This window comes from Puma concolor, chromosome C2 (assembly GCF_028749965.1).
Source record: "Puma concolor isolate L17-30 chromosome C2, mPumCon1.1.hap2, whole genome shotgun sequence".
NCBI classification, from domain to species: Eukaryota; Metazoa; Chordata; class Mammalia; order Carnivora; family Felidae; genus Puma; species Puma concolor.
The window spans coordinates 7036934-7061510 of record NC_141675.1 but is presented as its reverse complement, the minus strand read 5'-3'; the positions used below and the strand labels follow the sequence as shown (position 1 = coordinate 7061510).

Below are 24577 nucleotides of genomic sequence, written 5' to 3'. Positions count from 1 at the left end.
GAGCTGAAAGCCGATGAGGGAACACAGAGCTGTATCAACCCTGATATGGAAGACAAAATAATCTCTGATGGTAACTGTATTCTGAGACTGCTAAAAAGCAGGCCCCCAAGTAGACAACGATTGCTTTTAAAGTATAATGTTGGTGAACTTCCTTGTAGTGGTCGGTAGTGTGGTTGAAGGATGTGCCTATTTTATAGGACTTCTAGTGCCTGACAGCTTGCAGGAGCTAGAGTCGTGCACCAAACTATCTCCACCCTTCCGGCAGATACACGTGAAGACCCTGTCATTAGGAGGTAGCTCTTGGGACTAGGACAGGAGGCCCTGAATGGTTCTGCTACATCAGACTTAGGGGCACAGAGTCTACAGCTCTGGTCAGGGGGGTCTGTGCTCCTGAACGAGAAAGTAGAGGGGCCAGTGTACCAAAGCCAGGCTGCTGTTGACCAACACGAGTGTTTCTGGGATGGTCGCTCATACATAACTCAACTCCCAATAGCAGCCACGTGGGCATGGTAAGCTGGCAAGGAATAGCCTGATGCTTAAAGACCCCTGGACCCATAAGATAAGGTTACGCAGTACTTAGGTTACCAGGAAAACCCTGAGGGACACATAAGGATGTCACTGACTCAAACTAAGATGGCAGATGGTCCCAGCTCCTCAAGCAATTGCCTGAGCAAGTACAAGGGATGAGATGTCCAGTGGCTCGGCCCAGTAATGTTGGCACCGATCAAAACAAGCTCAGTGGAGACAGACCTCAAACAGTAAGATTTGCTAAACAATAACAACAACAAAGGAAGAGGATGTCCACAGGATTCACAGGCCTATTACACACACACACACGCACACACATTATTTTTTAATGCTTATTATTTTTGAGAGAGAGGCAGAAAGAGGGAGACAGAGAATCTGAAGCCGACTGCACTGTCAGGGCTGAGCCCAGTGTGGGGCTAGAACCCACGAACTACAAGATCATGACTCAAGCTGAACCACTGAGCCACACAGGTGACCCTTATATGTTATCTTATCACTAGTCCTGACTTACAACGACACCGGAGATCCTGTGTTAGAAGCTTACAGGGCAACTCCGCAGGATACAGTACATACTCTGGCCCGGTAATTGTTAACTGTTTCTCTCATATATTACAAGAGTTTGAGAATCAGTATGCCAAGGTTTCTTTTTCCTTCCTCTCTTTTACCCAAACAACTAGTTAGCATTGCTGTTATGTTGATCAGATTCCCTAATGTTAACATGTTGTGCAGTTGGTGGTTAAATTTACATTTAGCCTCCAGCTGCCAGTAAGGACAATGGATGGAGGAGGAAAGGGAGAAGGAGTCTCTGCCTGATTACGCACCCCAGGGCTGACGGCAGCCTTTCAAGCGGTCTGCGCTCTGCGCAGACCGTGGAGCTGACTTCACAGAAGTGCGTCTATAACCACGTGTGCTAAATTGCCTTAGGTAAAAGCACACTCCTATCTGTACACACAGGAGACAAAGCAAGGAGTATAAGGGCAAGAGGAGCTTTAGAAAATCTGCCCAGCCCACAGGCCCCTTCCGAAAACCGTCTTATCCACATCCCGTTTCGGGGCAGTTGCACAAAGACCACGTGACCCAGTCAAATCCCGAACAAAGCCAACAGAACAAGGCAGGGTCAGCCATCCCACGTGGAGCTCAGCAGCTACACTGCAAAAACAGTGAGGAGCGGACTGAACCGGGCTTCTCAGACTCCCATGAAAACGGGGCTGCAAAGGAACTCAAGAGCTCTAGAAAATGCCACAGCTCACAGAGAAGAATATACTTACTACTTCTAACCTTACCGACATTATGATCCCCACTTTGCAGATGAGCAAACCAAGGACTAGGAAAGTGAAGTCCTCTCCTCGAGGCCACACAATAAGTACATGAACACTGGGATGTAGCTCCAAAGACCTCCGTGGGCATCGTCTAACTTCTCTTTGCCTGGTTCTGAAGGATGATTTCCTCTCACCTCCGGAGACAAAGGCTCCTCTAATTCACATGGGAGGCAACTTGCATGACGAAATTCCCACAGGAGTGACAGACCGATGGCGCTTCTCACCGTGCCACCTCCCCACTCTGCTTTTCCTAACCCACTCACAATCAATTCCAGCTAGCTCCGGGCTCCTCCCTGGCCCGTGAGCAAACATGGCTGGGGAGACGGGGGCACGGGCAGAAGTAGGCCCTAACTGCAAACGGTGCTCGGTTTTTGTTTTTATTACCTACATTGATGGAAGATCATTTTCCCACTGCTACAGAACAAACTGAATTGTGATTTATAATCCACAAATTATGTACCCAACAAAGTACTAGGGTACCAGTACGTGTTCAAACATTACCAAAATGTTTGTAAGTATTATGTCAGATGTCTAAACTTACAGACTGTATCTACAGAGTCAAATGACAGGATTTGGCCCAAAGTCAGACCCACTGTTAGGAAATTTTCACTAGCAGAAAGCGTTCAATAGCAAAACTTCCTTCTGCTTTACACAAAGTAACATTTTAAATTATCTTATCCTAAGGGCACCTGGGTGGCTCAGTTGGTTAAGCGTCCGACTTGGGCTCGGGGCATGATCTCCTGGTTCGTGGGTTCGGGCCCCGCATCGGGCTCTGTGCTGACAGCTCGGAGCCTGGAGCCTGCTTCGGATTCTGTGTCTCCCTCTCTCTCTACCCCTCGCCCGCTCACACTCTGTGTCTCTCTCTCAAAAATAAACATTAAAAAATAAATTATTTTATCCTATACCCATCGTAACTGCATCTAGTCATTGGCATTAGAGTTATTCTGAGGGAACCTCTTGTTTGGTCTCTATGTAAGTGAGGCAAACAGAATTAATTTCAAAATGTGGATTACTATTAGGTGTAACTGGGGTATTTTAAGGATTGGAAAGTAGACCACTCTTCAGAAGTTTCTGGTGCATGAAATTTGAGACAAGGTCACTAGGTAAACATTCACGTGCAAGTACGCACCTGTGTACCATCCCTGTTCAACAGCAGTGCTTTGACATTGTCTGTGTGCCCTTTCAGCTTCATTAGTTTCGCACATGTTCTTGGATCCCATACCCTTAAAACCTGTGTATTTTAACAAAATGTTACATCAACTGAACACACACCTGAACAAATTTCAATAATAAATGACCGAGAGGTCAAATGACAACCATTACACTGTGAAGGAAATACTGTTTTGCCAATGGGCACCGACTGAGGCTCCCGATCTTTTCAAGTAGGAGGAACCCCTTCTAACGTCAAAACGTGAATAGGCCTCCCCCACCCATTCAGCCCACCCCCGTCACCACAAACGACAGTAATTATATAGTTATATTCTTATTTGTTCAAATAAAACCTTTCCCTTAACAAAATCTCTGTCTGTGTATTTAGTAATTATACAGATCGAATTATTTTGGTGTCTCTGTTTTCCGGTGTTAAAATATACCCGTTAGCGCCCCCTTACCTTCTCAGTGGACCCTGATACAATGATTGTTCCCAGTTGATTCATTGCCAGGCTATAAATGGAATCTTTGTTCCCGCTTAAAGAAGAGGCTATTAAGGATAAACAAAGCCAAATGTTAACAAAATCATTATCTGTTCAGCAGATAGCCAGCAAAAATTTAAGTTTAATTATTTGGCTTAGAAAATCTTTGTGAGTGTTCTAAGGAAAAGAAATCTTGCTATGAGGGAGATCATTCTAAACAACAATACTGTTATCAAAATTTACATCTTGTCTAGATTTGAGACACAAAAGTGCTCAATAAATATTTGCTAAATTGAACTGCACTGCCATTTAAAAACTATCCACATAAGTAATGTATTTTCAAAGATATACTCGTGCCAATAAATATGAACAACATATCCAAACTCACCGTTTTCAAGGAAACACAATCCAAAACAAAAAATATTATTTTCACCTATCAAATCAGATTTTCAATGAGGCAATAATTAATTCTCAAACAACAGTACAATGGTACTCTCATACATTACTTGTGGGATAAGTACAACTTGTTTGGTACAACTCTTGGAAGGATATTAGGCAATGTTTAGTGAGAATCATGTTCATGCTCTACAATTCAGAACTCAGTTTCACTGAATTGAAGGAAGCTACATATAAACTGTCTATACAGTATCATCCTAATTTTCAATAAAGAATAAATATAAGCAAAAATACTGACAAGTTACGAGTAAAGGAGTTAATATACGTATTTAGAAAAGTAACAGGTTATGTAGTAAGTGCTCAGTAACTGTTAGCTATTAGTACTTCTATAATCATAAATCAGCTTGTGTGATACCCTCTCTAAATGATTCTAAGCAAGATGTATCTGTTGCAGAATCTGTAACCCTAAGCCCGGTCTCTGACCTGGGGACAATCCTGCCTTCTTCTGCTTTGTTCCCTCTTGTTAGTGTTTCTTTGGGGCAGGCCCTACATCTAGAGAGCTAAATAATGTGTCATGACAGCCCCCAGCAGAGATCAGCTGCTGGATCACTACAGTAATGCCCTGGTGAAAAATCAAGGAGATCAAGGGGCGAGTAGTGTTTAGAGCTCTGCATACTTCCTAGGGAAAAGGGTGGGAACAATATTCAAGAAATTATAAACATCAGTCTCCCAACCTGCCCTTCCTGGCACATCCTAGATTATATTAGGCCTGTTTTAGCTATGTCAATGTGAGTATTCCACAGTCATGAAAAGCTGGACCTGTATGTAGAGATCTAGATAGTTCAGGCCTATATCCTGAACACAGACCTGCCAGGCCAGCCTTAGCCACAAATGTGCTCCTAAAAGCCCTCTGACACCTGGCCTAGAGGACGCTAGTGAGCTGGCTCAAGCGTGAGGCTCAGTGTCAAATTTAGACTCCTATGGGTCTGACCTGGTAATCTCAGATCTCTTAGCTGATGAGGCATCTGTGCAATTAACGTGTTGTGAATGTTTCTGAATTGCCTCTGGAGGCACCCTAGCCTCTCCTGATCTCTTCTGAAATTGGCTGGATTCTTTAGGGTGGCTCTGAAAGGGTCCTGCAAAATCAGTGCAGGGAGCCTTTTCTTTCTTTGTGTATTTTCCATGTTGGCCATTAACTCAAGGGCTCATAGTAACACTTTTAAGAGTCAGAAACTGCCTGCTTTGTCAAGTAATCACCACCTCCATCAACAGTGTCTGCTGAGATTGTGACCCTGGACCAGGCAATGCTACGGGAGGTACAAAGTGGTAATAAGACAGACTCTTTTGCCCTGCAGGAACTTACACTTCAGCTAGGGAGCTAAGACATGCACATGTACAAAAATAGTCAGGTTACACCTGGAGAAGTTACCATTTTTAGACTGCAGTGAGGAACTAGCTCCTTGTTGTTCAATCATACTCTTGGGGGCTAGAACGCTGTAGGTAGAAGCAATCTCAAAATATGAACCACTGTCTCGATGCAAACCTATCCAAGATGTTTCATCAACCATTCTTTCTTTATGTCACCTTGAATCACTTCCAAAGAAATTTTTTTCAAACACCTTACTTGTGACAGTGTTGTTTGAGGCAGTCAATGCTGTTAAGGTATTCACATCCCAAAGGAATATCTGTCTGTCCAACCCAGCTGAAGCTACCAGTTCTTTATCCTTGGCATAGGCTAAGGCCTTTACATAATCCTGTAACAGAACACACGCACGATGATCTGCTAGATCGGTAAGAAAAGGAGTCACAGAAAGTACTGAGATCTCAACGTTACACTAAAGACGCTGAAAATTGTTTGTCGTTTTACCTTATGTGTCCTTAGTGTTGACATGCAAAATCCCTTATGTGCATTCCACACTTTCACTGTTGTGTCAGAAGAAGCAGATATTACTAGAAGAGGCAAAGAATAAACGAACCCCTTAGTAAGACTTTTCATCATTTTAAGGACTCTTAACAATGTAACATGCTTTCAAACTGACATTCATAGACACACACATATACTTGAATATTTACAGTATTTGTAACATTAATTCCAGTATCTGTTAATGTTTACACACACATACACACACACACACACACACACATCTAAAAGCTCTTCCTAGAACCTATTTTTGAAACATGTTTTTAAATATGCAGGGCAAAGTTTTTTAATGTTCCAGTTGAAGACACAACTAATTTGATTGAAAAAAATTTTTCTAACACAGACTGCAAAACTAAGAAATGGATCTTACCATAATAAGAACAAAAAGAGACATTAATAAGGCTAACAGAAGACTACATATTGTATGAATCTGTCTACATATATATAGCTTGAATGTAGGCAAAACTAATTTATAGTGTTTAGCAGACAGGAGAGCAGTTATCTTGGGGCATGAGGGAGTGACTGAAAGGGTGGTCCAAGGGGGATTTTGGTAATCTGTACCTAGACACAGGGGTATTCACCTTATGAAATTTTACTGAGCTGTATTCTCAAGGTGTGTGCTTTTCTGCACGTATGTCAGACTTCAATTAAAAAGGCACATGAAAAATAAAAAAACATACCAAGTTGAGTGAAAAACTCCCAGAAACCCAATAATCTAAAGAAGTACTTACATGTTTTCCCATTACAACAAAGCACAATGTCGTTTACCCAATCGGTATGGTGTTCCATAGATGCTATATATGGGTCTTGCTAAAATAAAAAGAAAAATTGTGAGAACGTCACTAGTTTACATTAGAGGACAAAATATATATTATAAATTATAGATATGTTTGCATTCTTCAATTAATGTGACCCGTTACTCTCGGGTCGTAAAATTGACAACTGAATTCAGAGTACAATTTCATCAAACAGTTGATGCTTCTGTATTACAGATGTGAATAGAAGTTTTGTTTCAGGAGTTTTATTACTGACGAAAGCCTGGGTTCCTAGGGCAAATGCTTACTTTTTACACCTCGAGTGAGTGAAGGCAACAAGATCTGGGCTAGGCACCGCACGTGACACAGAGCGCTGCAGGCAGGGGTTTCCTAGGACAGGACGTGAGCAGATCGGCAGGCTGGCGGCGTCTGAATCAGTGGTGGTGAAGGCTCACCACAGACACAGATATGAAAATGAGGCTGATGAAAGCGGAGAGGAGCCCAGCCTAACCCCCTACCGTTTTGACTTTCTGAATTAACGTCTTCCTCATGGTATCTACAGTCCTTCAGAAGGCTATAAGAGTATTCCCCATGCTACTGTATCAGTTCAGTAACTTGAGATTCTTCCACTCCTCTCTCTTGGCTTAATTACCAGGAGTTAAAGAACAGTATTTCATTACATGCTACACCCAACACTTCAAGGGGGAAGAGAACAGTTCTCTACAAGTCTATCTGACAAGTGATGCTACTCAGTCTCGCTGTAAAATGAAGACCGGAAAAAAGATGTCTAAGGGCAGGATGGGTAGGTTTTCTAGATTCTTTCAGGCTTAAACTTTTTTTTTTTTAATATGAAATTTATTGTCAAATTGGCTTCCATACAACACCCAGGGCTCATCCCAACAGGTGCCCTCCTCAGTACCCATCACCCACCCTCCCCTCCCCTCCCTCCCACCCCCCATCAACCCTCAGTTCTCAGTTTTTAAGAGTCTCTTATGTTTTGGCTCCCTCCCCCTCTGTTTTTTTTTCCTTCCCCGCCCCCCATGGTCTTCTGTTAAGTTTCTCAGGATCCACATAAGAGTGAAAAGATATGGTATCTGTCTTTCTCTCTCTGACTTAATTCACTTAGCATAACACTCTCCAGTTCCATCCACGTTGCTACAAAAGGCCATATTTCATTCTTTCTCATTGCCATGTAGTATTCCATTGTGTATATAAACCACATCTTCTTTATCCATTCGTCAGTTGATGGACATTTAGGCTCTTTCCATCATTTGGCTATTGTTGAAAGTGCTGCTATAAACATTGGGGTACAAGTGCCCCCATGCCTCAGCACTCCTGTATCTCTTGGGTAAATTCCTAGCAGTGCTATTGCTGGGTCATAGGGTAGATCTATTTTTAATTTTTTGAGGAACCTCCACACTGTTTTCCAGAGCAGCTGCACCAGTTTGCATTCCCACTAATGATGCAAGAGGGTTCTGGTTTCTCCACATCCTCGCCAGCATCTATAGTCTCCTGATTTGTTCATTTTAGCCACTCTGGCGTGAGGCGGTATCTGAGTGTGGTTCTGATTTATATTTCCCTGATGAGGAGCGACATTGAGCATCTTTTCATGTGCCTGTTGGCCATCCGGATGTCTTCTTTAGGGAAGTGTCTATTCATGTTTTCTGCCCATTTCTTCACTGGATTATTTGTTTTTCAGGTGTGGAGTTTGGTGAGCTCTTTATAGATTTTTGGATACTAGCCCTTTGTCCTATATGTCATTTGCAAATATCTTTTCCCAATCCATCGGCTGCCTTTTAGTTTTGTTGATTGTTTCCTTGGCAGTGCCGAAGCTTTTTATCTTCATGAGGTCCCAATAGTTCATTTTTGCTTTTAATTCCCTTGCCTTTGGGGATGTGTCAAGTAAGAAATTGCTGTGGCTGAGGTCAGAGAGGTTTTTTCCTGCTTTCTCCTCTAGGATTTTGATGGTCTCCTGTCTCACATTCAGGTCCTTTATCCATTTTGAGTTTATTTTTGTGATGTAAGAAAGTGGTCCTTTATCCATTTTGAGTTTATTTTGTGATGTAAGAAAGTGGTCTAGTTTCATCCTTCTGCATGTTGCTGTCCAGTTCTCCCAGCACCATTTGTTAAAGAGACTGCCTTTTTTCCATTGGATATTCTTTCCTGCTTCATCAAAGATTAGTTGGCCATACATTTGTGGGTCTAGTTCTGGGGTTTCTATTCTATTCCATTGGTCTATGTGTCTGTTTTCGTGCCAATACCATGCTGTCTTGATGATGACAGCTTTGTAGTAGAGGCTAAAGTCTGGGATTGTGATGCCTCCTGCTTTGGTCTTCTTCTTCAAAATTACTTTGGCTATTCGGGGTCTTTTGTGGTTCCATACAAATTTTAGGATTGCTTGTTCTAGCTTCGAGAAGAATGCTGGTGCAATTTTGATTGGGATTGCATTGAACGTGTAGATAGCTTTGGGTAGTATTGACATTTTAACAATATTTATTCTTCCAGGCTTAAACTCTTGTGAGTGTTTTCCATAATTTGCCTGAAATACTGTAAGTTCCCAGAATGGAGACATTCCAATTCAAATGTGAGTTCCAAAAAGCATTTCAAAGTCCTATTTTCTTAGTTTCTATGTTTCTGACACCGGGCCACCACTGTTTCCGTTGGTCACAAAATTCAAAACCCACAGGACCAAAGTCCACTTAAAGAAACATTATCCAGCAACCGTGCAAAGCAGTGGCTCTTTTTCAGACTGCACATCAGACTTGCAAAGCTTGCTAGAGAGACACGGACTTTTAAAAGCACAAGGTCAAGCACCAGGGTTCTGAGGTTAAACTGTGCTCTAATTCTCTGTCACCTACTAGCTATTTAAGCATGGGCTTCTCTGAGCCTATCTTCCCAGCGATGAAAATGAATCGTAACAGCTGCCCTGAAGGTTGATGTGAGAGTTAAAACCACACTGGATAGGAAAGCGCTAAGACTGTCTGGTACCTGGCTAGGGGCTCTAAATGCTCCTTCTCCTTTCCTGAATCTTCCTTTCTATGTCATTGACAATACATGCATTCAAACAAAATACAGGAACAGTTCCTTTCCATCTGACTGGGGATTTGTCTTTACGTAGATTTAAGTCCTGTTCCCTGTTTAAGAAAACAGACCTTCAATCTCCCGAAGAAGTGGAACATGTTGTCTTTATACTTTTATATCAACTTTCTATTAACGAATGAGGCCTATTGATTTTTTTGGGGGGTACCCTACTCACTTTTAAATAAAGAAACCAAATGTTTGTTCAAGATTAATTCTAAATGTAAAAGCATATTCGACCTTTTTTTTTTTTTTTTTTAAAGCACTGACAAGGGTTGCCAAGAAGCTTTTGGGAAACATACTTAAAACAGAAAAATAAATTGTTGACAGTAATCCTCCTACCAGACAAATCTCTCTGTTCTTTTGTAGGAGAGAGCTCTTATCACACATCTAGTTTATGGAGTCCCCACCTTAGCTAAAACACTTTTGAATACTCTCCTACGGGTGTTTTCTCAGAGGCTTACAGAATTCTGGTTGTAGTGTACCAAATACCTCACTGCTCAGAGATTAAGTCTGAAACTGTGAAAGGTGCCACTTGGACAGACTACAATTTACTGAGTAAATGTGAAATGTGAAACTCAACCCCTGCCTTACCTTGTGCTGATTGACACTCCATATTCTTATGATGGAGTCTCGACCGGCCGTGAAAAGTCTGTTCAGTGCTGGATCCAGCTGCAGGGCATTGACTCCATTTCGATTGTACTTCTCTACTTCATCTCGAATAACATAGGAAACCTGAGAAATACGTCCAAATTTGCTTTTTATAAAGTTGTAAGACATGCGGTAACAATATGTAGCCTACTAGTGGCCAATCTGAAATTCAAAATCCCTTGTTTCCCAATATAAAACTTATTTTTCAACCCGCTGAGACGCTGAGGAGTGGAGAAGAATGACACCAATAACAGCCGAGTCCAGGATAAGCACGAATGAAGCTAACTTCCTGCAACTTCCTAACCAGACTCTTCCCCAGTCTTGTCTCGCGAATCCACTTTCTACAAAGCAGTTGTAAATTGGAACGTGTCTCACCGCTGCTCAAAAACCTCTTCAGGTGCTCACCCTCCTAGACCCGTCATTTGACCCGAACACCTCTACTGGTCTCCAGTGCCTTCTTCATCTCTCCTGCCACCCATCTTTGCACACTCTGCTCGTGGTTCTTACACGCCGTGCCTCCAGACCATCGGTGCCCTGGCCCCTCTGTGTGGAAGCTCCCCTTCCTACTCTGCCGCAGTCTTTACACGTGTTTAGATGACGCTTCCTCAAAAGGCCTCGTCTGACCTGCCAAACAAAGTGAGGTTTTGTGTTCCTGTAATACACTAACCCCTTCCTTCAGAGTACCTTGCCTTACTTCGCCGCCGTTGGTAACCTGTCTGATCACTGTGAAAACCCAGGAGAATCAACTAAAAGCAATTACAACTAAGAAAAAGGCAGCCAAAAGCAAAATGTTTCTAATCTAATGAAATAACCAGTGAAGACAAAATTGGCGGGGGGGGGGGGGGGGGGAGGTACTTACAATAGGAACCAGAATGAATACCCAGAAATATATTTTGCAAGGAAGACACATAATCGGCAGGACAAGGTATGTAAAAGAACGACTTGAATAAAGGAGACGTGCCGTACAGGAAGATTCAAAATTAGTAATTCTTGCCTAAATTTGTGAATTTAGCCCAACTTTGGTCAGAATCCTGTCAGATTTCTTCCTAGAAGACAAAGTACATACAGTATACTGTCTCTGAGGGAATACCCAGTCATTTTTAAAAATGAAAAGATATTCCTTAGAGATCTTAAGAGGTATTATTGTAAAGCTACTAGAATTACAATGGAGTACCACCACAGGAATATAGAAAAAAGCATCACTAGAATGAAACAACATTTGGAAACATATTTTCCTGTTATAAATTTTTAATTTTTGATATAAACATAGTATGTCAAATGAATGAGGGCATGATAAGTCATTTAATAAATTATCTAGGAGCATCTAGTGATTCCACCAGGAATAATTATATCCTTTCTCCAAATCTGAAACCAAAATGAATTTTTATATGAACTAAAGATTGAAATTTAACAATTTAATCATAAAAATACTTTTTAAAAAGACAGGCAAATATTTATAATCTCTAGACAGAGAAGGCTCTGCTAACATGAAAAGCAACAGGGTAATCTTTTCAAAGAAAAAGGCCAACGCGGCTATGAGCAAACACAAGTCTATACCTTGCGTGTATACACAACTGTTCACAACAGCATTATTCACAACAGCCAAAAAGTGGAAACAACTCAAATGTCCACCAACTGACGGATGGACAGACAAAATGTGGTATATCTGTGCAACGGAATATTATTCAGCCATAAAAAGCAGGGAAGTATTGACATAGCTTATGACACAGCCAGAATCTTAAAAACATTATTAGGCTAAGTTAAAGAGACCAGTTACAAAAGGCCACCTATTTTATTCTATTTATATGAAACATCCAGACAGGTAAATCAATCTACAGAGAAAGAAAGCAGATGAGGGTTGCCAGGGGCTTAGAGGACAGGAAAATGGGGGTGACTACTAACAGGTATGATGTTTCTTTCCGGGGTGATAAAATGTTCTGAACTAGGTGATCAATGCACAATGTTGGGAGTTTACTAAAAAGCACTAAATTCTATACTTTAGCAGGGTGAACTTGTAAATTTTATCTCAATACAGCTGTTATTTAGGAAAAAAAAAACCTGAATGTCAAAAAATAATATGAGTAAGGTTAAAAGGCAAACATCTAACTGCGAGAATAATGAAACAGATATGAAAGACAAAAGTTCACTCTTGAGAACATACTAAGCATCCTTACAAAACAGTAAGAAAAAGTCAAACTCCTTAACAGAAAGAGGAACAAAGATCACAAAGGGGAAATTTTTAAAAAAGAAAAGAAAATGGCCAGCAAACGCATAAATAAAGTCACAAAACAGGCCAGGGTTGTATGCACAAAGACAACAAGACTGTTGTTTTTGGCCTAGTCTTTTGGGTACAAGTAACTGTAATAGAAATTTGCAAATGAGCTTAAATTGAAAAAAAAAGAGAGAGAGAGAGAGAGAGAGATAATTTAACATAGAGATACAAGGATATCTATCAGAGCCCAAGGGCAAGAAATATATATAGTCGTGACTCATAAGAGACATTTTAAAATAAAATCATGGCACTTCTCTGTTGAAGCCTTCCAAAATTTTTTCACTGCATTGAAAGTCCAAATTCCTCACGTGCTTTGGATCTATCCTGTGCCTTCACACTCACCTCTAACTAACTCCCCCCAGCGTCTTTCATGAGAGTCACCCCAAACTCCTTTCTGTTCCTCCGATACAACAAACTCTTTTACTGTTGCCTGTGCCAAGAAGATCCCCTGAGTCTACAACACCCACAGGAATACCCTCCCCCTGGCTTTTATCTGTTTTTATCTTGTCTGGCTCACCCTGGCCCTTTGTGTCTTAGCAGAAAGGTCACCTCTTCCAAAAGGCATCCCCTGATCTCCTTCGTCACTTACCCTACTTATTTCTCCTGTGGTTCTTACCACACTCCATATTTCTTTTTTTCCTTTTATCATTAAGTTTCCTATGCTTTGAGAAAGCCCTTTCAATCTAGAAACTTGTGGCACTTCAGCTCTGAGAAACTTTCTTGTATCAAATCATTAATAATGAGGGGCGCCTGGGTGGCGCAGTCGGATAAGCGTCCGACTTCAGCCAGGTCACGATCTCGCGGTCCGGGAGTTCGAGCCCCGCGTCAGGCTCTGGGCTGATGGCTCGGAGCCTGGAGCCTGTTTCCGATTCTGTGTCTCCCTCTCTCTCTGCCCCTCCCCCGTTCACGCTCTGTCTCTCTCTGTCCCAAAAATAAATAAACGTTGAAAAAAAAAAATTTAAAAAAAATAAAGTCTATTAACTTAAAAAAAAAAAATCATTAATAATGATCTTTGCTTCCTTTGCTCCTTCTTAAATTCCCATCAATCAGATGTTGGAACTTTCTTTTTTTAAATTTTTAAACAATGTCTGTTTTTGAGAGAGAGAGAGAGAGAGAGAGAGAGAGAGAGGGAGAGAGAGAGCACGCGCGCAAGCACAGGAGTGGAGGAGGGGCAGAGACAGAGACACAGAATCTGAAGCAGGCTCCAGGCTCCGAGCTGTCGGCACAGAGCCCGACGCGGGGCTCGAACCCACAAACTGCGAGATTATGCCCTGAACTGAAGTTGGACGCTTAACCTACTGAGCCACCCAGGCTTCCCAGATGTTGGAACTTTCAAACTGATCCTTCATCTTTTATTCTATATTATCAATCTTTGCCCTTTTGTTTCCTTTTGTAATACCTCCTTTACTATTTTTTTAACTGCTATTATTTTTTTTTTAGTAAATTTCAGTATGATGGACAAAACAGAGGTGGTATCTTCGAAAAGGAAATGACTTGGTAAATTATGGCACATCCGTCCCAGGTGGTCATTAAAGAATCAACATGAACTGTACACACTGAAAGGCTCCAAGACCTATTACAGTAAAACCTTGTTGTTAAAGAAAAAACATATTGGCTGTAGAGATCAGGAAAACAGGATTCAGGTCTTTTAACAAACACGGATGAAGCATCCACCGGTGGCCAGGCTCGATTCTAAATGCTGAGGATCTTGTGAGCAAGCACAGAAGTCCGCTTGGAGCTTTCGTTCTAGTGGGGGCTGGGGCTAGAGAATATAAGTCAGAGCAAGTTAAGTGACATGGGCTGCCCTCCCCCTGCAGGATACAGGCAACTGTGTAGGCAGATGAGATGGAAGTAAAAGAAAGAGAAAAGCAGAAGGTACTGGAGACAGAAGCAATGAGTGAGTGAACAACGTCCTGGAAAAACTCATTTAGACAGAGTCAAGAGTACAAGCAAAGGCAGAGAAGAGGAAGACTCATATCTTAAAAAAAAAAAAAAAAAAAGGGCAAGGCAAGGAGCAGAGGGTACTGTAAGAACTCTGCAAGGAATGGGAAGATAGACCTTCAGTAGGAACTATGCATTTTGGAAGAGACATGTAAAGGGACTGACAGGAAGAAGACTAGGGCGGTGCCCTAGCAGGAAGTACCCAGCCAGACTACACTGTAAGTATTTGTAGCTGGCTCAATAAGTAAGCACTGTTTGATTAACTTGTCTAGCAATTATGTGGGACCCAAAACAAAGAAATCAGAGTGGGGACGATCCACTAAACTTCATGTGGTAATACCCCTAGAGTATTTGGTAATGTGCCAGACGGCAGAGGAAACACTATCCTTGATTATTTTATTTCAAGATAATCAGATTAGTTTTCTATCGCTGAGATATACATTACTACACATTTAGTGGTTTCAAACAATTCCCATTTATTATTTCACAGTTCTGAAGGTCAGAAGTCCAGGATGAGCTTGGGTAGGTCCTCTACGTAGGGTCTCTCACAAGGTCTAAACTGATTGGTCAAAATTTGATTGGTCCGTTCCTTCTCCGAGGCTCTAGGACAGTTGGCTTCTAAGCTAATTCAAGTTGCAGGCGGGCAGGCTGTTTCCTTGCTGGCGGTCAGCCAGGGGTCCATCCTTGCTCCTAGAGGCTGCCTGCAATCCTTCTCAAAGTTTCTACGTGCCCTCTCCTGCAAAAGAGGGACTCTCTCGTGCCTCCAATCTGACTTCTGCGTCCAGTGGGAGAACATTCTCTGTTTTTAAGGGATCATATAATTAAATTGGGCCCGCTGGGATAATCCAGGATAATCCCCCCTTTAAGGTCTGTAACCTTAATTACATCTGCAAAGTCCTTTTTATCATGCAACATAACATATTCACAAATTCCAGGGATTAGGGCATGGGCATTTGCTGGGGGTGGGGGGATTCTGCCTATCACAGTAACAATTTTTTATATGAAAACAAATATAGATGTATCATGTAATAAGTACAAAATTCACAATCTTTTTAAGAAAAGAAGGGGTACCTGCTCACAATGGAGGCACTCTGAGCTATTACCCTGCACCCTGCCCCCCCCCCCACAGTGTGCATTGACTCACCTCCAGCTGGATGTCTAACAGGCATCTTAATCGTGCCATTGCCCAAACCACGCTCCTAACAGTCCTCTCCAAACTAGTTTTTCCCAGTCTTCCTCACTGAGAGGCGTTAACGGCAACTCCATTCTTCCAGTCGCTCGGGCCAAAAACCTTGGTGCCATGGTTAATTCAATTTGTCTCATCTCACATCCTGTCAGCAAGTCTAGTCTTGCAAAATTTAACTACTTCTCACCACCCCGTGTGGAGCCACTATCACATAGCATCTGGATTTCTTTTTGTTTTCCTGTTCATTTATTCATTCTGAGGGAGAGAGAATCCCAAGCAGGCTCTGCGCTGTGTGCCAGTGCTCCCCCCTCCCCGATGCGGGGCTCGACCCAGCGAACCCGTGAGACCACAACTGGAGCCCAAATCAAGAGCTGGACGTTCAAGTTTAACCGACTGAGCCACCCAGTCCCTACCCACCCCCACCCGGGTTTCTTGAACAGCTCTTGGTCCCCCTGCTCTGCCCCTGCTCTGAATATAGCCGCCAGGCTGGTCCTGTTAAAACACAGATATATCATGTATATTCCTCTACTCCAAATTCGCCAGGGCTTCCCAGCTCGCTCAGTGTAAAAGCCAAAACCCTCCCTATGACCCGCAGCGTTCCTAAAAGATCTGGCCTGCAACGACCTCTCTGATCTCATCGCCTGCTCCTCTTCCCTCACTCATTCCATGCCAGCCACAAAGGCATCTCGAGCACTCCACAAGCAGGCCAGGCACATTCCCACTCGGGGACTTCTGCATTTGATGTTCTCACTGGAATGCTCTCCCAGATGGCAATCTCATTTCCTTCAGCTCCTTACTCAAAAGGCAGCCTCTCAGAAAGGCCTTCTCTGGCCACCACCACTAAAATTTCACTTCCCCCTCCGCTGCTCACCACTAACCATTTTTTACATCTGAAACTTATTTCCCCCCACATTATCTTACGGAAATTTCAAACACATATAAAAATCAAAAGAATTACACAGCCAGTGTCTGTATTCCCACATCTGTTCTACAATGAACACTGTTTATGTTTGCTTTATCTCATACCCATCCAACCATATGATCTGCTATTTTCAATGCGTTTCAAAATAAGTTGCACATCATCAACATCACTTCCCCCTAAGTACTTCAACATGTATATCACTGTCTAGACTCCATTATTTATTTATGGCTTTTTTTTAGTGGTTCCTTTTTTAAGGTAGAATTTACATACAACGAAATGTAGAAATCTTAAGGGTACACAGATACTTCTGACAAACGCATGTATCTGTATAATACAAACCCCTACGAAGACATACAGAACATCATTACCACCCTAGGAAGCTCCCGCCTCTGCTTCCCAACCTCTACATGCCATTTCTAGGCAATCTAGAGCTCACCTTTTTTCACCATAGATTAGTTTTGTCTGTTCTAAAACAATCCATAAGTGGAATCACACAGCTCTTTTGTGGAAGGATACTTCCAGCTATCCAGGTTAAATCAGGTCAAATTTGGCCAAGAAAAACTGGCCAAGTTTCAGTAATTCTCACATCTGTTTTCCCTGTTCAATCCTGTGGCTGCTTTCACAGCCACATATACAATGGCTGAGTTGAGTGGCTATGACACAGTAATGTGGCCTGCAAAGCCTAAAATACTTACCATCTGATCCCTTAGAGAAAAAGTTTATTGACCTCTGTTCCAATGGATGCCACAGTGGTACAATTTTTTTTTTTTTTTTTTTTTTTTACTATCCATCCTGTATAAAAAGTAAGTATAAAAAGTAACTCATCTTGGACATCTGGCTAATTTGTAAGGGTCTTTCCTTGAGAAGCCAGGATTTGGATTCACTGTACTTCTTTTAAAAAGTCTCAAAGATTAAACAACCAACCCAAAACTGGGATTCAGACTCAGAAGTAAGGACCCACACTACCTTTGAATAGGTCTGGAATAACTAAATATTTAGCAGAGAAAGAAGGTAAGTACTGATAGAAGAGAACTTTGTTGGTTGCCTCTCCATTCCCCATTTCTGCTCCTAATATTTTCCTTAAGGCAAGCAAATCCTAGGAGAAAATGTACAGGAGCTACTTAAGGCACTGTAATCTTGGATACTGCGTGAAAGGACATGAGGCTTGGGATGGGACAGCCACCAAGTGGAAAGGCCAAAGCTGGGAGTTTGGGAATCGAAGAGAACTCCTAAGCAGCCCGATGGTAAAGTTTCTTAGGTTAGAGAGTCACAGTGAGCCTGCTGGTTCAAGATTTGCATGAAACTAGAACTACCTCTTGAGTTTTCATTTACATGAGCCAATACATATCTTTTATTATGGGAGCCGGATTAACTTGGATTTGGGGTCATTTCCAAGGAAAAGAGTCCTCCTGTTAATGGAAGGCCAAGTATTTATATGTTTGAACCATCACTGAGTACTATGGTATAGTCAGCATAGTTGTTTCTCCTAAACCAGTAACAGTAGTGACAACCTCACCCCAAGAATTCTGAAGCAAGTGAGGAAAAAGGTCATTGTTGAAGGGAAGATGGAGAGTTGGGGGGGGGGGGTAGAGAGAGAGAGCGCGCACGCATATGCGTGACAACCAAAAGACTCAGGTTTTGGAAAATCATAACACCAAGGGACCACCAGGGAGTGAAATGACTTGCTTTGATACTTTACCAGGAAAAAAATCTGCATCATATATCTGAGTTCACCAATTTGATAGTCTGATAATGTTTTTGCCAATCACAAATCCACCCCTACCCCTCATACTCACTTTCAGGCTTTTTAGAAGTTGAAAATGGTAAGACATGTGTTCATTCTTCATTATGTCTATAATTAATAAGCAGTATGTTTGGACCCCTCTCCACTGTCTATTTATCAGTATTATAAGTCTCAAGGTTCTTTTTGGCCTACAATTTAATCACGAAGCTCAGGGCTACTGCCTCTTGGTACAAGACACAGACAGCCAAGAGGCACAATATATTTATGTAGCCATATATATGTTTTCCAAAATGGAAAGATTTTATGAGAACAAAGAATGTTTTAAAAAGCTCAAAAATATAAAAGTTAATACATATTTTAAAATAAAAGATACCCCATTTCCTGCCTTACCCATAATCACATAATCTAAAACATAGAGATAATCACTGTTAATAGCTTTTCAGACTTTTGAAATACATTATTTCCTTGTGGAAATGGGACTATGTAATGTTGACTTATTTTTTTTTTACTTCTGGACACTTTTCCTTTTTAGTAATACAGACTGAACTTATCTTTTTAACAACTATAGATTAATCTACTACATACTGTACCTAAGTTACCTGCCAAGTGACTACCGATAGACATTTAGATTTTTTTCACAATGACAGCATTCCAAAAATAAACCCGCTAGCACAACCAGAGAAAGATACATGCATATGCGCTTCTGTTTTTTTTAAATATTTTTAATGTTCATTTTTGAGAGAGACAGACAGACAGACAGACAATGTGAGCAAGGGAGGGGCACAGAAAGAGGGAGACACAGAATCCAAAGCAGGCTCCAGGCTCACAGTTGTCAGCACAGAGCCCGATGTGGTGCTCAAACTCACAAACCACGAGATCATGACCTGAGCCGAAGTCAGACACTTAACTGACTGAACCACCCAGGCACTCCTGTACTTTTGTAAAACAGACGAGGAATTGCTGGGTCAATGGGAATGTGTATTTAAAATTTTGACAAACAGCAAGACACTAAACAAATATTATGACATTTAGAATTTAAAAAAATCACCTAAGTTGGGTACACACGCACAAGGAGGTATAGAACATTGGTTTTCTTTCTTTCTTTTTTTAATTTTGTTAATGTTTATTTATTTTTGAGACAGAGAGAGACAGAGCATGAGAGGGGAGGGTCAGAGAGAGAGGGAGACACAGAATCTGAAGCAGGCCCCGGGCTCTGAGCTGTCAGCACAGAGCCCGACGCGGGGCTCGAACTCACGGACTGTGAGATCATGACCTGAGCTGAAGTCGGACGCTCAACCGACTGAGCCACCCAGGCGCCCCAGAACATTGGTCTTCAACCAGGGGCAATTTTGCCCTCCAGGGGACATTTGAAAGGATCTAGTCATTTTTGGTTGTTGAAACCGGGAAGATGGTAACATCTAGTAGACAGAAGCCAGGATAATGCAAAACAACTTACAATGCATAGGATAAACCCACCCCCCCTAATAAAGAATCATGCAGCCCAACATGCCAACAGCACACAGAGTAAAAAAAAAAAAACAAAAACAAAAAAAAAAAACTGGTCTAGGATTATATATCACATGGTCCAAAGTAGCATTCTTTGAAGAGTAGAGGACAATTATCATCTTTACCTTTATATTGTTTTGTGGGGTTCTTTGGCAACTAGTTAAAAAAAAAAAAACCACTTCCATAAATAAAAGTTCTCTCTCACGTTGAGATAAAATCAATCTCTGTAGCTTCTCACATTGGTTCTGTCTCTTGGGGACAAATTCTGAAAGCAGCTAATAAGATTCACGGAAGATTCTCTTCATCAGACTAATCTTAGCTCTGCTGAATGCTCTTCATAGGACATAGTTTTAGGTTACTTCACCAATCTGATGGCTAGACCTATCAAGAACAAGGTACTAAGTGCTGGCCCCCAAATTGTAGTTTTGTACTCTGATCAGCAAAGAATGGAATTATCTCCCTCGTTAAACATGTGATGGCTCACATTCAGCTTATTAAAACATTCAGTTTTTCCATACACACTGTGGTGAATTTACATTTCCTCATCTTGCACTTTTATATTGCTTTTTAATTTTTTAAATGCTTATTTTTGAGAGAAAGACAGAGAGAGAGAGAGTGAGTGAGCAAGCGGGGGTGGGGGTGGGGGGGCAGAAAATCCAAAACAGGCTCTGTGCTAACAGCAGAGAGCCTGATGGAGGGCTCAAATCCATGAACTGTGAGATCATGGCCTGAGCTGAAGTCAGACACTTAACTGACTGAGCCACCCAGGCACCCTTATATTGCTTTTTAAATTTAAATACAAGAAACTGAGGTGGCTGATTAACTCTCCTTTATTTACTACCTTATGGTGTACCACTCCAGTGTCTAGAATACAATTAAGACAATTTTGAGTTGCATTTTAGTCAGGAGCAGTCATTCTCACCCACCTGGCTTGGATGCTGGGGTTATATAATCCCATTACTGGTGCACTTAAAAATCCCCTAACAGGGTAAGCAATTGTAGATTCTAACTCAGGACACTGCATTGATCAATGAGATCAATAAAACAAGTAAACTGCCCAGAAGACTATGGCCTACAGCCAGTAAGGGTTACCTTACTGAAGATAAGGGGTTTTTTTGTTTGTTTGTTTGTTTTTACCTATTACATACTCGATTTCAACCTGTAGATCTACATACGCAGTGTTCCATATTACTTATTCCTACACTGTCTCAATTCTTTGCACATCTTTGGGACTAAACTAAGTGCTCAGGAAATGTTTAATGAGTAAGTACACAAACCTTCACTCCTACATACAATCCACCTGCAGGCAAACACCTGTAATAGGGCTTTTACTCCTCGCACCGTTTAAAATAATAGGTAGCAATAACTCTTAAACGTACCCAAAATAAAAGTGGATTCACGAAGGCATAAAGCACACACCGAAGGGTTGGATAACTCTACGCTTGGAGAATAAATTACAGAAACAGGAAAGAAAGACTCGAGGATGCACAAGATGAAAAAAATTAATAAAAACGATCGTTTCCCCACTAACAGTGGCACACTCCCACGTCGTTTCCACCTCACAAGGGACAAAGCTTCCGGGGGGGGGGGGGGGGAGGGTCGGGAAGGCAGGGGGCTCCCGAGCAGAATCCTCCGCAGAAACCCCGCAGGACCGTGGGCGCCCCGCTGCCCCGCCACGCCCCCGCACAAGCCCACTCCGTGGCCGCCCGCCGGGGAATTGCCCGGAGGCCTCTGCTCAGACGCGGCTAGGGCAGAGCGCTTTGAAGAAAAGCAAGGGAAGGGGGAGGCAGGTGGGCGGGGATCGAGCCCATCCAGATCCCGCAAGCCCACAAGAGAGCTGCAGACCCGCAACCCTGGGCTCCGAACCGCGCACCCGAGGGTCCTGGGAGCGGGCCGGGCTGGCCCAGCCAGCCGCCCCCCGCCCCTTACTCAAGCCGTTAACGCCGCGGCCCCACCCCTCGCCGCTGGCTGCGCCCCGTCCCGCTCGCCCCAAGACGCTACCCTGGCCGACCGCGGCCCGAGGCAGCTGCTCGTTGGAGGTGGGCGCGGGGCCGCAGGCCGCGTCCGGGAGGTCGAGGAGCGGGGCTCCCATACCTGCACTTTCCTCCGCCCTGCCGTGTTCTGCCGGTGATGGGCCGCCATCTTGCATGTTGACACTCCTACGTCACTTCCGGAAGTGTCTGGGACCGGGCGGATGTCCCGCCTCTTCCCCTTTAGCCAAGGGCAGGTGGTGGAGCCAAAGTTGGCCTGGCCTTGTGCTCGCCTGATGCTGTTTGTCCGTGTGGCCGGCGGCTCTCTGGTGAGGTAGAAGCACCTAAAAACCGTTGTGTGGTGTAGTGGTGGCGGAAAGAGCGCCGCTTTCTGAGCCGAAGGAGCAGTCCGACTCCAGCTTCGTGGCCTTAAACCATGGCTTGCGCTGCCCTCCGTTCGGGATGCCTCCTCCAGAGGTCCAAGCAGGCAAAACGAAAACGCTGAAAGAATTAATGCTGGACATGGGAGGCTTGGACAGACCTCTCCCCTCTCTGCCCCAGCTTTCCTAGGCCGCCAAAGGAACCTACCGATTTGCCACGAAGTACCTGAAATTGTAGAATTATTAAATTAGTTTCGAGGGCGGGGAGAAATAGAAGGTTCGGAAAGAAGTGGCCCGTATCTTCAGGAGGAGCAAAATTTCTATTTAAATAAGAGATAAAAGGGTGTTATAAGAAGGCGAACATTAAAATTGGTCCTGGAGATAACTTTTCTAAGTTAACAAATCCTGAAGGAGTTGAGGCTCACTCTTGTATCTGCTTCAAGGCATCTCTTACACTAGGACGGTTAGATCTGGATGAAAGTTTGCCTTGAGGACGCTTTCCTGACACTAATTATAGGTGTTGAAGAGCGCCAGGCTCTTCCTTGTGAAAGAATTCTTTAGAACGGCACTGTCCCATACAGCATCCGCTAGCCACATGTGGCTACTGAGTACTTGAAATTAGCAACTTCAAACAGGTAGGCTGAAACTAAACTACCTAACAGATTTCAAAGAAAGGGTAAAGAAAAGAATAAAATATTTCATTAATAATTTTAATATAGTTCTCACATTGAAATGATGTCTTGGAAATACTGGTAAAATAAAATAGATTATTTCTTTTTTTTTTAATTTTTTTAATGTTTATTTTTGAAAAAGAGAGAGAGAGAGAAAGCGCAAGCAGGGGAGGGGCAGAGAGAGGGGGGAGACAGAACGCAAAGCAGGCTCCAGGCTCTGAGTTGTCAGCACAGAGCCCTATGTGGGGCTCAAACCTGCGAACCACGAGATCATGAACCACTAGATCATAACCTGAGCCGAAGTCAGATGCTTAACCGACTGAGCCACCCAGGCACCCGTAGGTTATTTCTTTTTACTTTGTATAATGTGGCTATTAGTATATTTGAAGTTACATACATATCTCACGTATTTCTATTGCATAGTGCCAGTATAGAATGATGCTTTAGAAAGTTCTTGTCCAGACAAATGCCTTTTTAAGTTAATAAATGTGGATTAGAAGAGTAGAAAATGATATCAGAAAGCTTCTTAAAACTTGCAGTGGTAGCTTGTGTGGTTTTTTTTAAGTTTATTTATTTTGAGAGAGAGAGCATGAACAGGGGAGGAGTAGACAAAGGAAGAGAGAGAATCCCAGTCAGGCTCCACACTTTCAGTGCAGAGCCTGGCACGAGGCTCCAACTCATGAACCACGAGATCATGACCTTAGCCAAAACCAAGAGTCAGACCCTCAACGAACTGAACCACCCAGGCACCCCTAGCAGTGATAACTTGTAGATAAGTTACCATTACTGCATTTTATTATGACACGTTCACTCATTTATTAATGTGTTCATTCAACAAAATATTATTTAGCATCTGTTAACTGCCAGGCACTATGTTAGGTGCTGGGCATCTAGTGGTGAGTGCACATAATCATAGTACTTAGAACCCCAGGGTAGGGCAGGATTTAATTAAACACATAAGTGAATATGGAATAAGTACAATGCAGAAAAATGGTTATAAGACAGGAAAGAATCCTTGAGTCAGGATCTGAGGATAGAGTTAATTTGGCAAGGAGAGGAAACAGTGTGAGCAAAGGTCTTGTGGCAAGAGGGAGCATGGAACATTCCAAGAATTGAGGACCAGTGCTCAGCGTACAGAGAACAAGGAGAAAGACAGGCAGAGGCCATACCCAGAAAATGCCAGTTGTGTACCCATGAAGTGCCAGGCATTGTGCAGGCTTGTTGCTCTGCACAATATGGTGGTACCTGCCAGAAATGGTTTGTTAGATTGCAGCGGTCCTACTTTGGTCCTGAAGGACAGTGAAGTCATGATGTCCTTTTAATGTGCAGAATATCCAACAGTATTGGGGCACCTGGGTGGCTCAGTTGGATAAGCAGCCGACTCTTGATTCCAGCTCAGGGCGTGATCTCACAGTTTGTAGATTCAAGCCCTGCATTGGGTTCTGTGCTGATACAGTGGATGGAGTCTGCCTTGGATTCTGTCTGTCTGTCTCCCTCTCTGTCCCTCCCTGCGTGCACTCTTTCTCTCTCTCAAAAATAAATAGAACAAACAGGAAGAAAAGTTAAAAAAAGAAGAAGAAGAAGAAGAAGAAGAAGAAGAAGAAGAAGAAAAGAATATCCAGCAATATGTCTTGAAGTTCACTTTGCCTAAAAGGAGAGATGGCCTTGGGTAATAATAATTGATGGTGCAAGGCTAATTATTTGGC

At 42.6% G+C, this 24577-nt stretch overlaps 1 protein-coding gene across 3 annotated transcripts in view; it reads right to left on the bottom strand.

Moving 5' to 3' along the window:
• The window catches only part of WDR48 (WD repeat domain 48), a 43944-nt gene extending 21921 nt beyond the window's left edge, over positions 1–22023 (bottom strand). For 2 of the 3 annotated variants that reach the window (XM_086720481.1, XM_086720482.1), the window contains exons 1-7: positions 21945–22023; positions 10223–10363; positions 6527–6605; positions 5742–5824; positions 5499–5628; positions 3458–3546; positions 2977–3078 (exon numbers count right to left, since the gene is read on the bottom strand). In XM_086720481.1, coding sequence (XP_086576607.1) covers positions 2977–3078; positions 3458–3546; positions 5499–5628; positions 5742–5824; positions 6527–6605; positions 10223–10363; positions 21945–21992 — 672 coding nt within the window. In that variant the 5' untranslated portion in view covers positions 21993–22023. Of the gene's footprint in view, positions 1–2976; positions 3079–3457; positions 3547–5303; positions 5418–5498; positions 5629–5741; positions 5825–6526; positions 6606–10222; positions 10364–21944 lie in introns of all 3 variants that reach the window. The other variant, XM_025912982.2, reaches the window with a different exon arrangement.
• Between the last annotated feature and the right edge of the window lie 2554 nt (positions 22024–24577).